This window comes from Trachurus japonicus, chromosome 18 (genome assembly GCF_045865225.1).
Source record: "Trachurus japonicus isolate A0001 chromosome 18, Traja_1.0".
In the NCBI taxonomy this organism is placed as follows: domain Eukaryota; kingdom Metazoa; phylum Chordata; class Actinopteri; order Carangiformes; family Carangidae; genus Trachurus; species Trachurus japonicus.
The window spans coordinates 6210311-6231674 of record NC_140924.1 but is presented as its reverse complement, the minus strand read 5'-3'; the positions used below and the strand labels follow the sequence as shown (position 1 = coordinate 6231674).

The 21364-nt window shown below is 43.9% G+C and overlaps 3 protein-coding genes across 3 annotated transcripts in view; all 3 read left to right on the top strand.

The window, feature by feature from the left end:
* LOC146968509 (uncharacterized) overlaps positions 1–21364 on the top strand; it is a 102513-nt gene that overhangs the window by 1558 nt on the left and 79591 nt on the right. The gene's annotated exons all lie outside the window — the stretch shown is intronic.
* LOC146968515 (uncharacterized) lies at positions 4981–7024 on the top strand. The gene is made up of 3 exons (XM_085760372.1): positions 4981–4999; positions 5784–5894; positions 6078–7024. The coding sequence occupies exons 1-3, from the start codon at positions 4981–4983 to the stop codon at positions 7022–7024; spliced, it is 1077 nt and encodes a 358-aa protein (XP_085616498.1).
* Positions 10047–21364, top strand: part of LOC146968512 (uncharacterized) — a 51414-nt gene continuing 40096 nt past the window's right edge. The window contains exon 1 of the mRNA XM_085760370.1: positions 10047–10309. Within this exon, the coding sequence (XP_085616496.1) occupies positions 10117–10309 (193 nt within the window). The 5' untranslated portion in view covers positions 10047–10116. The remainder of the gene's footprint in view (positions 10310–21364) is intronic.

The window sequence follows — 21364 nt, the reverse complement described above, 5'->3', positions numbered from 1 at the left end:
AGTAGCGCTGAATTCGTCCGAACAAAACTGTAGACAGCTGGTATTTAGACAAATTAACGACACACTGCTGATCTAAACTACGGAAGCCCTAAAGGGCCAAGTCCGTATAAATTTTTTTATTATCGTTTTCTCGTGATAACGACTTATTATTTCGTTATCTCGAGATAACAAAGTCTGTTTTCTCGTGATAACGAATTAATTTATTTCGTTATCTCGAGATAACAAAGACCGTTTTCTCGTGATAATGAAATAATCATAGAATGTGTGGTTGACATGGTTGCCAAGCAACATGTTTCCCCGGTGCAATCGCTTCTGCTTACGGGGAAGTAGCAGCTGGTTAGCCGCTGTATGTTCGTAGCAGGGGGCTACTACGTATTAACTGACTCGCCGCTCTGTGTGTGTGTGTCGCGGTGATAATTTAACCGTGAAAAGTAGGCTACAACACACACAACATAACGTTACAGCCGCAGTGTTGTGAGTGAATCATGTCGGGACCAGAGCGATTGCTGGTCTGGACAGCCAGGCTTCATGAACCCGCTCCACAGACCCAGGTGCCCGGCCGTAGGTGGCTCACACACCCGGGGAAGGACATCCTGGCAGTTAAGAGGAGAAACTTTCTGCTTCTTGTTGTTGTTAAGTTTAGGAGCAGCGCAGCGGCTCGCGGCTGCAGCTCTGCTCACTTCATACACTGAGAATGGAGTCCGTGTATGAAGTGAACAGAGCTGCAGCCGCGAGCCGCTGCGCTGCTCCTAAACTAGAAGCAGAAAGTTTCTCCTCTTAACTATGCTGCCAGTATGGCCTTCCCTGGGTGTGTGAGCCCTGAGCTTCGCCTTCCCCGCCGTAGCAGCAGCGGCGGCGGGGGCGACCGGGCTCACACACCCTCACTGCCAGGATGTCCTTCCCCGGGTGTGTGAGCCACCTACGGCCGGGCACCGGGGTCTGTGAAGCGGGTTCATGAAGCCTGGTTGTCCAGACCAGCAATCGCTCTGGTCCCGACATGATTCACTCACAACACTGCGGCTGTAACGTTATGTTGTGTGTGTTGTAGCCTACTTTTCACGGTTAAATTATCACCGCGACACACACACAGAGCGGCGAGTCAGTTAATACGTAGTAGCCCCCTGCTACGAACATACAGCGGCTAACCAGCTGCTACTTCCCCATAAGCAGAAGCGATTGCACCGGGGAAACATGTTGCTTGGCAACCATGTCAACCACACATTCTATGATTATTTCATTATCACGAGAAAACGGTCTTTGTTATCTCGAGATAACGAAATAAATTAATTCGTTATCACGAGAAAACAGACTTTGTTATCTCGAGATAACGAAATAATAAGTCGTTATCACGAGAAAACGATAATAAAAAAATTTATACGGACTTGGCCCTTTAGGGCTTCCGTACTAAACGGCTACTTTCTCACCTAAAAATGTTTGAAATGTTGATAAAGTGATATATTTACAGAGTTTAGAGCTAAAATGAAATCAGCTTTGGCGCTACTAAAGCTAGCCGTTGTGACCAATGCACTTCCGGTTACCGTTGCTTTCACAAAATAAAACACCTGTTGCCCTTTACATACAGAAGTGCTTTTACTTTGAAACAGGAAGCTAACCTACCCTCGATGTAGCCATACCTGTCAAGTATCCCGTTTTGGCCGGGAAAGTCCCGTATTTTACCCCTCTTTCCCGCCGTCCTCCCGTATTAGTATTTTCCCGTAAATCTCCCGTATTTTAACCCGCGTTATTAAAAAAAATATAATACCCCGGGCCAGTCCCGGCGGCACCCCGGACTGGACGCTGCTATTTAATTTGGGTTTTGTTTTTTACCTCGGAGTGGCCAACTCTCTATTAATCCTATCTTGGTTAGCGAGCACGCTCGTCGTCACTATGTGCGAGCACACAGCCCAAAGCCTACATCACCGCGGCACTGAGGTCCTGCTCATCAAGCCTGTAACGGGTTGAAAAAAAAAAAGACTCGTATTTTCCGCGCGAACCCGCGTGGCTTGAACCAGCGCGTCCACACCGGTCGAGTTGTGTCGTCCATGCTCACTTAACCCAAAAGAACAGCTAGGCAGCCCAGTCCAGAGAGCAACAGAGAGGGACAGCAGAGTAACAGGTGTGTGTCTGTGTCTGTAGCCTACCTGCTGTAAAAGACAGGGTAATTCTATAATCATAGAAGGCTGAAAATCCCTGGACATGTCTGCTCCAGTTATTCAGCAGTATAAAGCTAAAGCATGTGTGGGCATTCTGTCATATAGATATCTGACAGTAGCTCCAGCTATCAAAATACAGATGAGAATAGGGCAGAAGTTGTGGAAGAAGACAGTGTGGCCTGAAAGAGCTTTATGGTGAAGCAGAGGAAAGGCTCGTCACCGGCTGGTCCAGGCCAAAAGATTTTTAAAAATTAGTTTTGTTTTTGCCCACCAGCCACAGCTCCACACTAAACCAGTTCTGAGTTCACTTTCATACACTTCAGCCATTCTTTCAGTTACAATGATAAACCTCAGTCAGTAGTGAATCTGCTTTAAAAAAAGAAAAGAAAAAGAAAACTGAAGCAATTGTCTTTTCCCTCTGTTTCTCCTCAGAGTACACCAGAATGCCTCATTTATGTGTTAGGAAAAAAAACAAAAAAACACACACATTATTGTTGTTGTGACTATTGAGGTCAGGCACACCTGGATTAATCAGTTTGTCCAATAATGGCAGACAGGAAACAAAGGAGCTGGCTGAAGATCAGGAAGTAGTGTGCAGCTGTGCATAAAGCCAGTGATTTTAGCTCTCTTGTCTTAAAATGTAAGGGATACTGGAGCTTGGTTGGGGTGGCAGCACTGTTCGCGGCGGGTGCCGGAAAATTTCCCTTATTTTCATATCCAAAACTTGACAGGTATGTGTAGCTAGCTTCAACCAAAATAAACCGTCTTAGCTTGAACCCTCCGTTTTGATTGATCTCGTCCCGTTACCGGCATTTGACCGTTCAAGATGCCTTACCGGAGAGTTTTGTCAGCTCTGAGACGAAGACTGATCCATTGCGAGTTGCTGAAGAGTGTTTCTGATGACTGTGGGAGGTGGCAGGATACCACTACCCGTCGACGTCCGGCGTTTGAGCTAAGCTAATTAGCGGTGCGCCAGCTCTGTCCGCATCTCCCTTGTTACTGCACACACAGTCGAAAGGATGGTGTCTATCAGCTGGTCATGGACTCGGGAGTAAGGCAAGATACGTAAAAAAAAAAAAAAAAGTTGGCGTATCCCTTTTAAAAGAAAGACACAAACTTCGTGCACGCCTGGGCGTGTACTTTGTCCAAGTGTGCAACATATGTTTACAATTAATTCAGTGTCTATATTTTAAAGTTTAATGGGAGTCTCTTAGGGATGGGTACTGAAATTCGGTAGTTTTTTGGTACCGACCGAATTCCCATCAAAGTACAGAGTATCGATTCACATAAAGTCAATCGGTACCACATTTCGGTACCTGAACGCACCTTCGTCATGCGTCAGCGAGAGAGAGTGCAGTCTGCATGAGCACCGCACACTCGTGCCCCCCTTCTCTCTCTCTCTCTGTCTCTCTCTCTCTCTCTCTCTCTCTCTCTCTGAAATGAGATGCGGAGAGGCGGTAGCGCCAGCCTGTCGTTTAAAATCACCACCTGAAAAACAGCCGCCCGTCATTTAACAATGAAGAACGGACTGTTGTGACAATCCGTACCGAAGCGGTCCGGTCCCGAGTCCCGCTTCTCATCACAACGGCGCCATTCAAGTCCTCGTCACGTAATGAGAGCACATCTAAACGAGGATGAAGTCTCCCACTCTCCTCTCGTCAAAACGTGAAGTCCACATGTTGCAGAGTTTGCACTGCAGTTTCAGTTGTTTTTTTCAGCTTTCTGATGGCTGTAGACGATAGTCTCATAAACTTTTTTTTTTTTCATTGAATGACTATTCCATTATATGAAAATCATTGCCCATCCATAAAACATAAAATATTCTTAAAGCCTGAGGAGTTGTGATGTTGTTAACTCATTGAGTGCCATTGACGTCTATGGACGTCAATCAAAATCCAACGCTTGAGTGCCATTGACGTCCATAGACGTCAAATGCACTTTTCTGCGGCTGGTAAATGGGGACGCTCTCGCGCACACTGTGAGTAATTTTGGGACTTCTGGGATGTGTAGAACGAAGAAGACTGTAGATCAGAGCAAGAAGTGAAGAAGGAGGAGAAGACGAGCGCTCAATCACTATTTTTCTTGAGAGACTCTCTTTCACAAAAATACATTTTTCTCAGCTTTCTAGAAAAAAAGTGGTCTTTTTGGTGCAACCAGGCTCTATTCAACTTAAGATAAATCAAGAATGGAACAAGGTACAAACAAATGTTTTTTTCCCTAGTTAAATAGAGCGTCTCCTCTTTCCTGTGAGCTGTTTGGTGTTTTCAGAGTCATAGTACAAGTTTATTCTCTGGGTCTTGACATATTACTCAAAATGCCCCAAAACGCTGGCACCTGGCACTGACCATTTTATAAAAGGTCTGGCACTCAATGAGTTAAGAGGTAAATATTAAAATTTTAGACATTTAGATTTTTTTTTTTTAATTACCACACACACAAAAAGTACCGAAAACAGGTACCGATCGGTACCGATATCGGTTCCCAGGTACCGAGTATCGATACCGTATCGATTCAAATGCAAAAGGTACCCATCCCGAGAGTCTCTAGATTAAACTAAAAACAGCATTTCCTAACGGAAAATGCGTGTGAATGCTGAAAGCCATCGCTGAACCATGCTGAATTAGCAGAATAAATTGACACGACAATGACAATGACAATTTAATATTTTAATTGTTGAAATAGCACAAAGTATGAAGGACTAGAAGCAGTCCACAGAACGGCGGAAAGTAGTAAGAATAATAAGTATAAAGAAAAATGGTGGAGAGGAAGAACAATAGTGTGAATACTTTCAGCATTCACACTATTGTGACTACTGCACGGTAAAAGCATGTCGCTCCAAGAGCCCGGTGCGTCCTGTCTGCAGCAGAGACACGGCCACTGAGAGGACTGGAAGGGGACTGTTCCTGTAGGAACGTGCCTTTTAATGAATCATTTAAAAATCAAACACCCTGAACAGCATGCTGAGTATGAGAGAGAGAGACGACTGCAGCAGTTAAAAACGAAAGCTCCTCGTCCCAGCATGTCGCCCACTCCGTCCGTGGCCGACAGCTTTTAAAACAGTGTTTCCCAACCTTGGGGTCGCCTGAAATTCAAATGAGGTCACCTGAAATGTCTAGTAGCCTAATTGATGAATTAAAAAAAATATGACCAAGAAAAGTTAGGAACCACTGTTTTAAAAGACACTTTTTTTTTTTGGTATGTACTTGCATAGATCTTTCAGCACTCACAATGGGCCGATATAGGCCTAAATGAAAAACTTTAAACTTGTGCTTTTTTGATGAGCAACGGCAACTGGAATATTCAAAAACTGTCAGAATTGTCAATAAACATTAACTTTCTTTGAAAATTAAGTTTAAAAAAATATATATTTAAAAGCTTTATAACCACTTTCGGTATTCGGTATTATTTGGTTATTCGGCCAAGCGTTTTGATTTTATTCGGTATTCGGCTTCGGCCAAAAAATGCCATTCGGTGCACCCCTAAACTGTACTGTCCATTAAAGGCCAAAAGACCCCCCAGAATATACTTTAAAAATATATATATATATACATATATATATATATACTGTATATAAAGACATCCATGTGACCTGTGTTTATGTGTGTATGTTTGTGTTATTGCTTCCGGCAGATGTTCAGCATCTGTACAGGAGTGACCCGGGGATCAGTCAGGAAGGAGAGCAGCTTCTGGAGGAGCTTGGAGACAACGCCTGGCCTCTTTTCGCTCCTGTCCAAGTGAAGAGTGAGGGGGAGGGGGGGGAACCTCAGTTCCTACAACTTCATCAAAGACAAGCTGAGGCAGAGTCTCCATCCAGCAGCTCAGCTGAATATATAGAGGTAGAGGTAGAGGCTGATGGAGACAACTATGGAGGATCTGAACCAGCCAGGAACTCACATCAACCTGAAGATCTTCAACCAGATACAGATGATGAGGTCACAGAGTCGTTCTGTAAAGCTGAAGACAGTGATGATGACTGGAGACCACCTGAGTCGGGTTTGAACAGTGAAGCTGAAGACAGTGATGATGACTGGAAACCACGTGAGTCGGGTTTGAACAGTAAAGCTGTTCATGTTAGTGATGAAGAATGGAACACTGGTAAGAAGTCTCACCGCTGCTTAGACTGTGGGAAAACATGTAAAACATCCTGGGATTTGAAGGTACACGTGAGAACCCATACAGGAGAGAGACCATATGGTTGCAGTATGTGTGGCAGAACATTTAGGCAATCATCGCATCTTAGGGGGCACATGAAGACCCATACTGAAGAGAAACCCTTCAGCTGCAATGTGTGCTGGAAAAAGTTCAGGAGACAGTGGGATCTTAAAGTCCACATGAAACTCCACACAGGAGGGAGTGTGTTCAGCTGCACAGTTTGTGGGAAGAACTTTTACAAAAAGAGACATCTGGACATGCACATGAGGAGAGTCCACACAGAGACAGAGTTTGTTTGTAACGTCTGTGGGAAAAGGCATGCACGACAAGCAGATCTCACAATCCACATGAGAGTCCATGCAGGACAGAAACCTTTTGGTTGTAATATTTGTGGGTACAGATGTAAGCATCCCCAAAATCTCAAGACACACATGAGAGTCCATACAGGAGATAGGCCATTTGTTTGTGACGTCTGTGGGAAAAGGTATGCACGACGAGGAGCTCTCACAATCCACATGAGGGTCCATAAAATGGATAAGCCATTTGTTTGTGACATCTGTGGGAATAAGTATACACGACAAGCAGAACTCACAATCCACACGAGAGTCCATACGGGAGAGAAACCTTATAGTTGTGATGTTTGTGGGGCGGCATTCCACAGGCAGAAGCTTTTGAAGACGCACATGAGAATCCACACAGGAGAGCAAGCAGTTTTCTGACTAGCCGTTTTTGGAGCAAACAATTCACATCCTGGCACAGCTGTAATGTGGCCTGTGAACACAAACAGTCAGTGAGATCAGCGGCATTGAGAGACGTTGAGCTCATTATGGCCTTATTGAGTTACTGTTCGTTGTGTTGTATGAAACAAGTTCCCTGAAACATTTTTTTTTGTTAATGCTTATATTTTGTTGACTTGTTCAACTCGGCAGCCCCTACCTTTCCTGGGTACAGAGAAGGAATGCAACCAAAATCCAAACATTTGGCTTCTCAAATAAACTCAAGGAGTCACCGTCCGGGCAGCAGTTGTCAAGGCAGATTTCAAGAATTGTCAAAATGTCAGAAATTCTGTCTGATCTTCTGCATCTTGACAGCATGGAAATGTTGGTGATTTGTTACGATAATTGTTTTGCTTCATAAGAGAAAATCTGATGTTTAAAAATGCCTCTCTTACATTGACTGCAGTTGTTCCCATGAGAGCAGAATTTAAAAAAATGTTCAAAAAACTCAAATCTTTTCAATAAAATTCAGATATTTGCCAGGCTTCATCAACCACGACTCCAAAATATTGTCAATTTTTTTCAGGAAGATTGAAAATGTATTTATCAAGAATTGGATAGTATATATGTTTACAGTACTGTTTACAGTCAAACGTTTTCATGCACTGTAGGCTCAATTTTTCAAAAATCTGTGTGGATCGGTTGTGGAGGACAGTCTGAAGATGCTCTCTAGCAACTTTGGTGTCAGTTGAGCAAAAATGTGGGAGGTGATGGGTTTAATAATAGTCCAGGCAAAATAGCGTTTTCCGACAGACTAATTGTAACAGAATGTTTTTCACCATACATCATTTCTTTGAGGTGTCCAGAACAACATACTAAAAGTCCTAAGAAATCCTAGTAGGGAAATATGTTAAATTCTCATCAATCCAAGATTGATTATAAAGTCTATAGTGCCAATAAGGCCAGACAACAATACACCCCAATGGGGCTATTTTTTTTCCCTTTACTGCTATCACAATGAAACTTTACACAATGAAAGTATTCATGAAATGTAACATTTTTTGTATTACAAGTTTCTTGGAAAATAAATCTGAATAAGCAAATGAGCCATACACTAATCAAATATGCCCAAAATACACCCGAATAGGCCTTCTTTCCCCTTTACTCCTATCACAATGAAACTTTACAGAATGAAAGTATACATGAAAAGTAAATATTTTTGTATTACAAGTTTCTTGAAAAATGTATTTTAAATATGCGAATGAGCTCAACACTAATTGACTTATGGTCAAGAAGCCATAAAGCAGCAAGCAGCAAAAACAGGGGCCAAATAACTAACACATTCATGTCCATTCAGTAAGTTAACCTATGCATACAATCTGAAGTCACTTGCCACACTTGACCTATGCACAATTTGATGTCACTTGCCACACTTAACTGGATTACTAGTTGCCACAAAAAGACTTATATTGACCTTAAGAATTGATTGCACAGTCTTGTCTCCAGTTGCTTTCTAAATCCACTTTTTATAAGCGAACAAGCCTTACCTAATGACTTTCCCCCCAATTTGCAGAGAACATCAGAAGAAAGTCAGAATACATTAAAGTCGTTTCAACGACTGTGTGTGATGTTATGTTAAATATGCTGTTATGTTCAACAACATATGAGCGGGACTAAGAACATAGTTATTTGGCCCCTGTTTTTGCTGCTTGCGGCTTTATGGCTTCTTGACCATAACTTAATTAGTGTTGAGCTCATTTGCATATTCAAATTCATTTTCCAAGAAACCTGTAATACAAAAAAATGTTCATGTATACTTTCATTCTGTAAAGTTTTATTGTGGTAGGAGTAAAGGAAAAAAATAGCCCCATTGGGGTGTATGGTTTTCTGGCCTTATTGGCACCATAGACTTTATACAGTAAATCAATCTTGGATTGATGAGAATTAAACATATTTCCCCAACTAGGATTTCTTAGGACTTTTAGTATGTTGTTCTGGACACCTCAAAGAAATGATGTATGGTGAAAAACATTCTGTTGCTATTTTTGGGTCCAAAGTGAGATAGATTGCCTGGACTATAAGTTTTACTAGTGATGGACTTTGTAATGAGTTCATGTGGACAAACGTTTCTAAAGTATTGGGGCTATATGTTTAAAATGTGTTGACAGGAACTCACCTTTGAAGGTTTATTTTTAGTTTTCTGACTGACGTTTGCACCCGGCCATTAGAAAAAGGTTCTGGAAGATTTTACGTCCATGGCTTAACAATATACAGCATAAAAATTGGTAATTTCCAGTATTTACAGTGTGATGTATCCTGTCAGTGGTTTTATGGGTGTTTCTTTTCTATGTGGAAAATGTTTTTTTAGTCCCATTACTTTAAATAGTGGCAAATAACAGAATAAAACCAAATGAATCATCATCAAATCAACTACAGAACAACGAGGCACTGAAAACTGACTCAATCTTTTGGTAATTTTCAATAGTTCATTTGGTCTATATGTATTATTTTTTCTATTTTTGTACTAATCTTTGTATTCTGTTTTTTTTTTTTTTTATCCCTGGCAATAAAATTATTGTTGTTATACAGTTACGGTTAATTAATAAAGTTTACTGTTTCTACTCAGACGTTGTTTATGCGTATAACCAAGCCGGAAGGGAAATGCACTATTATTATTTATTAAATTTTTTGTTTGCTTTCTTTATTTTCCTGCTAATGGGCTTTATGCACAGCTCCACTACTTCCTGAAATAAGCCAGCTCCTTTATTTATTGTTGTGAGGTCAGACACACCTGGATTAATCAGTTGGTCCAATAATGTAAGAAAGGAAATAAAGGAGCTGGCTTATTTCAGGAAGTAGTGGAGCTGTGCATAAAGCCAATTGAATGTACCACGATCCAGTCCGGTAGGTGGCGTTAATGCAGATTTAAGCTGGATGCCAGCCGCCATTCAAACCCAGCAGAAGAAAAAGGAGAGAGGAATCAGAGGAATGCACCATAACAAAAACGATTCAGAAACCCATAACCGCCATACAACCCAAAGAAGTAGTAGAAGAAGAGGGGTCATTTGGCGGGAGCAACCGAGAGTTTGAGTAAAATGTCTCAGGTAGAGTTTCTGAGAGGATTCGTTACCGAGAGACTCACCGCCGCCTCCCAGGAAATCTTAGCGGCCGTGGTCAGAGTCGTAGCCGGCTTCGAGGCGGAGGCTTCAGGCTTCAGACAGGAGATCGAGCGGCAGAGGAACCTGCTGGATGTTCTCCTGCAGCCTCGAGTCGCTCTCAACAAAACAGGTCGGTGATTCAGTTTTAAATCTGTGGTGTTGCAGCTATTCCTTTATTTGTTATCTACATATTTACAGTCTTTTTTTTCTTTTTTTTAAAAACATGTTTACACTAGTATTGCTCATTACTGGTGGCCATAGTTGAATTCCAAAGAAGAGGACACATGGCCCCGTGTCGAGATACTTGAACGACACTTTATGTGTGGGACCCATACAGATGACCCCCCATCTGCATTTTGATTATTATTCACCATTATTTTATTTACAGTAGTTGGTCTGTATGCTGATTAATGTAACAGTAACAGTGTGTGTGTTAATGTGAGGCAGAGATAACAGATTAGTGCAGGCACTGTGGGCAGCCTGGGGTCCAGCCTGGGGTCCTCAGGGTCAAGAAGGCTTGTTTTTTTTTTCCTTTATTTTAAACAAATGCATTTACAAACTAGTCAGGCAAATATTATATCTGTGTCCAAAATTTAACAAGAGCAGACATCACGTTTCAGAGATAAGAATCATGAATAACATTAAAGCAGAAGTAAGCGATATTTTTGTGTTAATATAAGTCTTAAATAGTTATATCTTCCGACAGCAATCACTTACATAGAGTGTTTGGTCTGAAACACGGGTCTGTCAGTCACTCTGCTCTGCTCTGAGCCGAGGAGAAAACTTTTCTCGTATCCTACAAGTTTTATCCAATGAGGAGAGAGAACGGCATGAAGGGCTGTGTGTGCAGCCAAGGGATGCGCCTGAATCATAGACTGTAAAAAGAATGGACGTAGCGTCCGTGACGTCACCCATTGGTTTTGGGGAGTCGTTTTTGTGACTCAAATATGGCGGCCTGAACAGCGCCATGTTGGATTGGCCGGCCGAGAACCCGCCCACTGGCCTCGAAGCAGCTGTCCACGGAGCTGCTCGGACCTGTCACTCAACGTTTCCGCGCCCTAATTGGCCAGAATTTTAACCTAATAACAGTAAAACGGTAGAGTTAAAAAAAAATTCACCCCCCTCAGAGTGTGTGCGGGGGTAGAAACTATCGATTGAGACGAAAAAACGTTCTGACACCAGGCTTTTAACATGTTTACTGAGGATGTAAAGTCGGCGATTTTAACATGGGGGTCTATGGGGAATGCTCCCTTCTGACACCAGCCCCCAGAGGAAGAAGAGGGGATTGCAGTTTTTTGAACGCGGAAGTGAGCTTCACTTCTCAGACCGACAACTGCCCCCTTGGCCTGAATGTGGTGACGTAGGGACGAGGACCAATAGATCCATGACAAGGGCGGGGACTGCTAACTCCATCGGCTGACAAGACGTTATGGTGCGTTCAAGGCAACCGGTAACTCGTGTTTTTCCGACCTCTGAAGTCGTACCAGTTTGATCTGGTGCGAGTTCACAGGTCGGGAGTTACGAGTGGCCGTTATAGTGCACGTTCACAGGCAACAGGTCGGAGAAATGCGAGTTGCGGGTTGCCTGGAACGCTACAAAGTCGTAAGTCGTGACTTGAAGCTGTAACTTACGGTTTCAAAAGCCTGCCTGGAACGCAGCATTAGCCAAAACGACCAGATCGCTTACTTCTGCTTTAAACAATTGTTACGCTACATTAGTCATATCATTTTTGAACATTGAAGGAAGGCGTGTAGCCTACGTGCCATAGTAAATAGAGCGCCGCAGAGAGCGACCACATTAAGTTATCGTGTCTGTGTTGTCAGGTGAGCATGTTTTTAAATTATTACAGTTCAGAACAAAGAACAGTGTTTCACCTCATATATTCACACTGATAGGAGTTGCATTACAGTGACCAGCTGAGTAAATTGTGTGAATGTGGAAGTAGTATGCGTGAGAATGTTTACGGTTTAAGTTAAGTGTGTGTATGTGCTGTAGTAAACGGAGCGCCGCAGAGAGCGACCAAGTTATTACGATATTAATAGAAAGACACAAACTTCATGCACGCCTGGGAGTGTACTTTGTCCAAGTGTGCAACATATGTTTACAATTAATTCAGTGTCTATATTTTAAAGTTTAATGGGAGTCTCTAGATTAAAATATACCAGACGTTTGAAAAAGTCCAATGGTTTGGTTGGTTGGTTTTTTTTACCTCCTTTTTTAGCAGTTTTTCCCAACTTACAATGCTAAAAAATTGGTATTCAATAGAGAAAAGTAACAGCACACTGATCCCAATCAAACTGCACATTTTGACATATAATTATTTTGGTTATTCAACATTTTATATAGGAAGTTCAAAGCTGTGGGAGGAGTAGCAAATTGAAATTTGACACGGAAGATGTTAGGGACAACGAGGAGTTTTTGGTTATAAAAAAGTCTCACGTTAATGTGGATGAATCTACGCTACCCACACTTGTTAATGGCTCCATTTTCGATAAATATATCGTTTTGCCTCTATCGTTATTTAGTTATTTTAATTAGTGGCGGAAACGCTGGCCGAGCCGACCAGCGTTTCCTTACTTTAGGTTTCGCGGACGCTGCCCGGCGGGTCATGAGAATAACGCCGCCGAATCGCCGTTTATGGTCGGAACTACGATGGTATCTGATCGTCTTCGAACCTCCGACTTTCATTGTTGATGAATGAAAACATTATTGGCAAGATGTCCGTCTTGCGCCGGTCCAAGAATTTCACCGTGCGCGCGGAGGCTCATGGTAAATGTAGTGTGAGAACACGTCGCTTTCCAAAACTCCTCGTTGTCCCTTTAAGAAGACGGAGGAACACGTGGGATAACATTAGTGCCATGGAGCATTAGCCCTTTGGCACTAATAAGCAAAATATTAATTAATTAAATATAAAGACATCGGGCCGCTATTTGGCTCAGTTGGTAGAGCACCCGCCCCATGTGTTGAGGCTATAGTCCTCACTGCAGGTAACCCCGGTTCGAATCCTGTGCCGAGCGGCCCTATCCAGCGTGTCATTTTCCCCCTCTCTGCCTCCCATTTCCTGTCTCTCTCTCAACTGTACTGTCCATTCAAGGCCAAAAGGCCCCAAAAATATACTTTAAAAAAATTTATATATATAAAGACATCCATGTGACCTGTGATTATGTGTCTATGTTTGTGTTATTGCTTCCGGCAGATGTTCAGCATCTGTACAGGAGTGAAGAAGAGTGGAGCTCCGGTCTGGAGCAAGAGGATCCAGAGAGTCCACACATCAAAGAAGAACAGGAAGACCTGAGGATCAGTCAGGAAGGAGAGCAGCTTCTGGAGGAGCTTGAAGACAACACCTGGGCTCTTTTCACTCCTGTCCAAGTGAAGAGTGAGGGGGAGGAACCTCAGTTCCTACAACTTTATCAAAGACAAACTGAGGCAGAGTCTCCATCCAGCAGCTCAGCTGAACAGATAGACGTTGATGGAGACGACTATGGAGAATGTGAACCAGTCAGGAACTCAGAAGGTCTTCGACCAGATACAGATGGTGAGGTCTCAGATTCGTCCTCTGAGTCGTCCTCTGAGTCGTCCTCTGGGTCGTCCTGTGAGACTGAAGACAGTAATGAATACTGGAGAGAAACCAGAACATCTGAGTCAGGGTTGAACAGTGAAGCTGATGTGAGTGATGAAGAATGTGACACTGGTGAGAAGTCTCGCCGCTGCTCAGAGTGTGGGAAAACATTTAGTGCAGCCTGGTTTTTGAAGAGACATATGAGAACCCATACAGGAGAGAAACCATTTTGTTGCAGTGTGTGTGGGGGAACATTTAGGCAAAAAGCGCATCTTAAGGACCACATGAAGACCCATACTAAAGACCCCTTAAGATGCAATGTGTGCTGGAAAACGTTCTGGAGACAGTTGGATCTGAATACGCACATGGAACTCCACACAGGAGAGAGTGTGTTCAGCTGCACAGTTTGTGGGAAAACCTTTAAACAACAGGGTTATCTGGATGTGCACATGAGGAGAGTCCACACAGAGACAGGGATTGTTTGTAACGCCTGTGGGAAAAGGTATGCACGACAAGCAGATCTCACAATCCACAAGAGATTCTGTACAGAGGAGAAACCTTTTGGTTGCCATCTTTGTCGGTACAGATGTAAGCATCCCCAAAATCTCAACACACACATGAGAGTCCATACAGGAGATAAGCCATTTGTTTGTGACGTCTGTGGGAATAAGTATACACGACGAGCAGAACTCACAATCCACACGAGAGTCCATACGGGAGAAAAACCTTATGGTTGTGATGTTTGTGGGGCGGCATTTCACCGGCAGCAGCTTTTCAAGACGCACATGAGAATCCACACAGGAGAGCAAGCAGTTTTTTGACTTGCAGTTTTTGGAGCAAACAATTCACATCTTGGCACAGCTGCAATGAGCACCTGGAGGCCTGTGAACACAAACAGTCAGTGAGATCAACGGCATTAAGAGACGTTGAGCTCATTATGGCCTTATTGAGTTACTGTTCATTGTGTTGTATGAAACAAGTTCCCTGAAACATTTTTTTTGTTTATGCTTATATTTTGTTGACTTGTTCAACTCAACGGCTCCTACCTTTCCTGGGTACAGAGAAAGAATGCAACCAAAATCTAAACATTTAAATGTAATTAGCTGCTGCACAGCAATGGTCACGGCCAGTGTTATGCCGAGAAGTGCCTGCTTGCCGAGATCTGCACGCCGCACAACAAATGTGGAACTGGATCATTCATTAGGGGGACGGGGATGCAGTATTCGGCACAGCAGTTTTTGGACCTGCCGAGATTTGCATCCCCTGGCTGTTTTAGCCAATTACACTACTCGCTACATGTATGAAATGCATGTTCATATGTATAAACACCTAAACCGTACAATGTGCGTAACCCCAGCAGAGCAGGCACTTCTCGGCATGTGTTGAAAAGTGCCTGCTTGCCGAGATCTGCATGTCGCTCGTGGAATGCCAGGGGATGCAAATCTCGGCAGGTCCAAAAACTGCTGTGCCGAATACTGCATCCCCGTCCCCGTAATGAATGATCCAGTTACACATTTGTTGTGCGGCGTGCAGATCTCGGCAAGCAGGCATTTCTCGGCATAACACCGGGCACTTTTAGGCAAATTAGGCAATTTGAAAGTTCCAAAGCTGTGGCGTATATGGTTGATTTGTTATGAATTTTCTGTCATGGCCCTGAGTTTGCCGCCACGTTGTGGCTCGGTTTTTTGTTACTGTATCTTCTTGTTTTGGACTCTTGGTTTCTTTAGCCCCGTTGTGTTCTTGTCTTGTGTTAGTGTCATGTCCTTTTGTGTGTTCCCCGGTTTAGTTAAGTTTAGTTCCTGTTTTATTTTGAGGTTCTGTGTTGTCCTGTGTCATGGTCTGTGTCTTTCGTTTCCTGTTAGGTTCCTGTTGTAGTTTGAAGTCCTTGTCCTGTCTTCCTGCGTTCTCCCCTACCCTGTGTTCCCCAGTGTGCCAGCTCCCTGCTTTTTGATTTGATTAACAATAAATCCCTTTTTGTCACCAAAACCGGTCTCCACCTCTGCCTGCATCTGGGTCCTTCTCCACACATCAGCCGCATTTCCACTGCAGGAGTTCCTGGTAAAGAGAGGGGGTAGGAACTTCTACAGGAACCGTCCTCTCAATGTCTCCACTGCAGACAGGACTCACCGGGCTCTTATGGCGACGTGCAACAGTTTCGATCATCGCGTGGTCATTGTGCAGTTGTGTTTTTTTTTTTTGTTTTTTTACTGCTCTTATTGTTTTCTGCCGTCTGTTGTGTTTTTTTTCTTTTCTGCCATCTCGATCGTCACGTAATCCCGCGATTGCATATTTATCAGGGTTTTTTTTACCAGGCCTACTGCTGCTCTCGTCTTTTAATGAGTTATTCTCTCTTTTTTCCAGCCGTTTTTAGTAATGTTGGGGTTTTAACGTCTTTCTCTTAGCGTCACATGATCCTGCTTTGAGTCTGACCCATCAGCACAGAGTAAATTTCAAGCCCCACCGGGACATTTCAAGGCCGTTCTGAGTACCGACCCCCAGGCAGGGACTCCGTTCGGCCCCGTAAAAGTTCCTGTAAATGGCCCTGTGGGGGAGGTTCCTGCAGTGGAGACACGCACCAACGGGGCTGGCCCCGTAAAATTACCCCGAAGTTCCTGCAGTGGAAACGCGCCTATCCTGATCCAACCAAAAAATGGACCCAGCAGACAACTCCCCTCCTTGGATGATTACTCTTTTTCAGTATTTTACCTGATTCTTCAACCTTCTCCTGTTCCGGTTGGACCCAACCATCTCCTGTTCCGGTTGGGCCCGGCCTCCAAGTTCCCCTGTGGCTGGGCCGCAGCCTCCATGTCCCCTACCTGCGGTGAGGCAGTCGGCGGTCCGACCAACTCCTGCTCCACGTGCCTCGTCGGCGGTCCGGCCAACTCCAGCGCTGCAGCATTCCTTGGCGCCCCCTTCAGAGCTGCAGCGTTCTCCTGCGCCCTCTCCTGAACTGCAGTCACCCTTGGACGCCCCTCCTGTTCCGGCGTCGGGGGTCCCGGCTGGTGCCCCTGTTCCTGCATCACACGATGCAGCACCCGGCTCTCCTGTGGAGGTCGGGGCACCGAGGAGGAGACGTAGGCGGCGACAGCGCCGATCCTCAGCACCCCCCAGCTCACCAGAGCTTGGGGTTTCCTGTCTCCCACCTGGTGGCGAGCAGTCCCAGGTTCCCGGCCTCCAGCCAGGGGGCTCATCCAATCCTGTTCCCAGTGTCCAGCAGGAAGTCTGTCCGGCTTCCGTCTCCTGTGTCGAGCAGTTGGAGTGCTCAACACCGGTCTCTGGTGTCCAGCCGGAGGACTGTCCAGCCCCTGATTCCTGTGTCCAGCAAGAGGCCCGTCCGGTCCCTATTTCCAGTGTCCAGTCAGAGGCCTGTCCGGCTTCTGCCTCCAGTGTTGAGCAGTTGGAGTGCTCAACCACTGTCTCCAGCGTCTAGCCGGTGGTCTGTCCGGCCCCTGCCGCCTGTGTCCAGCTGGCAGCCCAGCCCATCTCCGTCCCGGGTCGTTAGAGGGCGGTCCGCATCCCCCCGTCCCGCAAGCGGCATCGCCCTCCTGCCCGGCCCCATGGCCTCCCCCCAGAGCTCTACCTGTCATGGCCCCTAGCCGTGCCCCTCGCTTTTACCCACCACGTCTCTCCCTCGACGCAGAGGGGGGGCAGTGATTCATACCCGTGCAGGGAAGTTACATAGTGCAGTTTCAGCCGACGCGACCCCGGTCAGGCTGCAGCGGCAGCACCATTCATCCTATTAACCATTTTTCTACCATTGCAATGAGTCTGGAAACATTATTTTAAGGCCGAAAAACTCCACAATGTTACTTTAACATGCAGTTTGTGATTATTGATGATAATTTGATCAGATCCGATCCAGGAACATTTTGTTTTGTTGTTCCCTCACACACCTTGTGCGTCACGTGTTGAAAGTACGGTAAATTATCGGTCCAAGACCGGAGTCAACCTGTTGTCAAGGTAACGTGTCGTGAGAGCGGGTAAGTGCTGTTCCATTCATGTTTACAGCATCTGGACCCTCACAGACTCTCACACTCTGTCACTTAGAGCTGACGTCACTTTAGTCAGTGAGGGTTCAGGGCTTGAGTCTTTAGGGGGCGGATTGGAATTGGGCCAGTATATATATGGCCCAATTCCAATCCGACCCCTCACGGACTCACTGACTTAGAGGCGCGTTCACGGGAAGTCCGTGAGTGTGTGAGGGCTGTTCCGTTGTCAGATCATCAAGTCACTAGGTGCGTTTCCATCAGCTGTTTAGATGCGCATCGAGATGTATCGCATCGGAAAATGATGATGGAAACGCCGTGATTCGCATTAAAATCCTCTGATTCGCACAAAATGAAATACGCTCGCTATGGCCGGGTTTTGGTTGATTCGAATGGGATGGAAACAGCTGTATGCGAATCAAGTGTGACGGAGCGCACCGTCACCCCATCTGCTCCCGTTGCAGTTCACTCACAAGACAACAGGGTTTCCGCTGTCACACAACAATTAATTAATTGTGGCGCATCGCCACGGCAAAATAAAAGCCCCCACACACCTTCATATGTGATTACTGCACAGTTCTTCATAGTTCCTCCTCAGTAAAAACCAAACTTATCAACCAGCGAATCCAGCGTTTATCATTAATAAAGTCTGGGGCGGCGCAACTCTCTCTCTCTCTCTCTCTCTCTCCCCCACACACACACACACACACACACACGGGTCGCGTTATTACGGTAATAAACATATGCGCTAAATCGCGCTAATGTGTTCAAATCAGACCGTCCGTCCGTCCGGCCGGGAGGGGGGGGATGCAAAGTCCGTAGATGGAAACACACATGATTCGAATTTCTTTTAATGCGCATTTCCCAGTAATTTGGATGGAAACATGGCTACTGACTCGAATGAGCCCTTACTGCCCCCTTACCGTAAGTCAGCACCGATGCTGACTTTGGGTAGGGGAATTACCCACAGTTCATAGCGTTGTGAAGTCAAACACATGAGATGCCGTCGGAACGCAAGTGTTAAAAAAAGAAAAAGTAAATTACCACACGTAGTCAGAGAGAGCTCCGCCGCTCTCTTTATTGTTAATGGACAAGAACAACAACCAAAAAAAAGAAAGAAAGAAACGTGCAGTTTATGATTATTGATGATGATTTGATCAGATCTGATCCGGGAACATTTTGTTTTGAGTCCGTCCCCCTCACACACCTTGTGCGCGTTGAAAAGTATGGTAAATTATCGGTCCAAGACCGGAGTCAACAACATGTTGTTGTCAAGGTAACGTGTGGTGAGAGTGTGTAAGTGCTGTTCCATTCATATTTACAGCATCTGGACCCTCACACACTCTCACACTCTGTCACTTAGAGCTGACGTCACTTTAGTCAGTGAGGGTTCAGGGCTTGAGTCTTTAGGGGGCGGATTGGAATTGGGGGTATGTATGCTGTGTCATGGTCTGTGTCTTTTGTTTCCTGTTAGGTTCCTGTTTTAGTTTGAAGTCCTTGTCCTGTCTTCCTGTGCCCCCCCCCCCACCCTGCTTGTGATTACCTATGTGTCTCACCCTTTGTCTGAGTTGGATCGTCTGCGTTGCTACCCTGTGTTCCCCAGTGTGCCAGCTCCCTGCTTTTTGATTTAAGTAACAATAAATCCCTTTTTGTCACCGAAACCTGTCTCCACCTCTGCCTGCATTTGGGTCCTTCTCCACACATCCTGACATTTTCAAAGTTTTGTAATGTCGAGGCATGCTGTAACGCCAGCATGAGGACATGTGACATGTGTTTCCATGTGTTTTCATGCACTGTATGCTCAACTTTTAATAAATCATAAACCTGTGTGGATCGCTTTTGGAGGACAGTCTGAAGATGCTTTATAGCAACTTTGGTGTCCGTTGTGCAAAAATGTGGGAGGAGATGGGTTTAATAAGTTTTACAGTTTTTGAAAATAACAGAGTGATGGACTTATTAATTTGTAATGAGTGAGTGGACAAACGTTTCTAAAGTATTGGGGCTATATGTTGGTGAAAGTTTAAAAACTGTAGCATACTGTACTGCTGGTTTGGTAGGAAGTTTCAAAGTCTCTTATTGTGCTGGCAGCTTACACTGCCCGGCCCCTAATGACCTCAATGTGTTGACAGGAACTCAATTTTGAGGGTTTATTTTTAGTTTTCTGACTGATGTTTGCACCTGGCCATTAGAAAAAGGTTCTGGAAGATTTTACGTCCATGGCTTAACAATATGCAGCATAAAAATTGGTAATTGCAAGTATTTACAGTGTGATGTGTCCTGTCGGTGGTTTTATAGGTGTTTCTTTTACTATGTGGAAAATGTTTTTTTGAGTCCCATTTCTTTAAATTGGTTTAAGGTTCAGAAAAAGCTCCCGCACACTGTCTCACTGTCAATTAATTTATTAAAGCAACGTTTCGGTCACAACTATGACCTTCATCGGGCATATGAAGGTCATAGTTGTGACCGAAACGTTGCTTTAATAAATTAATTGAGAGTGAGACAGTGTGCGGGAGCTTTTTCTGAACTTTGTATTTTGGGTTATGCCCTCCTCCTACGCACCTGCATCTTCAGGTGTGCTGAGACCCTTCACTTGCTTTTAAATTGGTTTAAAAAACCAAATAAATAATCATCAAATCAACTACAGCGCAAGGTGCACTGAAAACGAACTCAATTTTTGATAATATACTGATATATTTCAGTTAGTGTATTCTTTTTTCTATTTTTGTACTCAGTTTTTTTTCTTTTTTTTATCCCTGGCAATAAAATTATTGTTGTCACACAGTTGTTAAAGGAGCATTATCGCAAATACAGCAGTAATGGCAATAAAAAAAAACAGAAATATGCAATAGATAGGTTGAGGGGAGCCATAACTATATGTATACAAAATATAGCCACAGTGTAGTGTCTGTGGAGCAAATGCAGAATTTCTTTTTGTTTTGTTAAATCATCATCATCACACTTCATCTTAGTTCAGATAATACAATACACATGGCCGAAAGGGAAAGCGGGAGAAGCAAAAGCTTATCTAGTCCTGCCCCCATTACCCACAGAATAAAAAACTTTATCATAATCTTTTCTTTTCTTTTTGCTCTTTTTTTTTTTTTTTTTTTTTTACATTTTGATATAACATTCTTTTACTTATGACATTTTGACATAACATGTTACAGCAGTAGGTAGTATACAGATCATATCATAATCTTTTCTTTTTGCTTTTTTTTTTACATTTTGATATAACATTCTTTTACTTATGACATTTTGACATAACATGTTACAGCAGTAGGTAGTATACAGATCATATCATAATCTTTTCTTTTTGCTTTTTTTTTTTTTTACATTTTGATATAACATTCTTTTACTTATGACATTTTGACATAACATGTTACAGCAGTAGGTTGCTCCTCAACGGCATGCTATGTTGTAGGATGTTTACTTCAGATACGCTGCACCACCAGCCGCATCTAGTGGCAGAATTAGAAACAAAGAATTGTAATTTGCGATAATGCTCCTTTAATAAAGCATAAAAAAAAAAAAAAAGGCGTTTCCGTTTTCTACTCGGACGTTGTTTGTGCACGTACCCAAGCCCGGAAGAGAAATGCACCACTACAACAAAGACCGTTCAGAAACCCATAACGTTGTTTAT

Coding starts and splice junctions, on each gene's coding strand:
- LOC146968515 (XM_085760372.1), top strand. Junction 5,895..6,077: donor CGCTCCTGTCCAAGTGAAGA/GTGAGGGGGAGG, acceptor AACCAGATACAG/ATGATGAGGTCACAGAGTCG.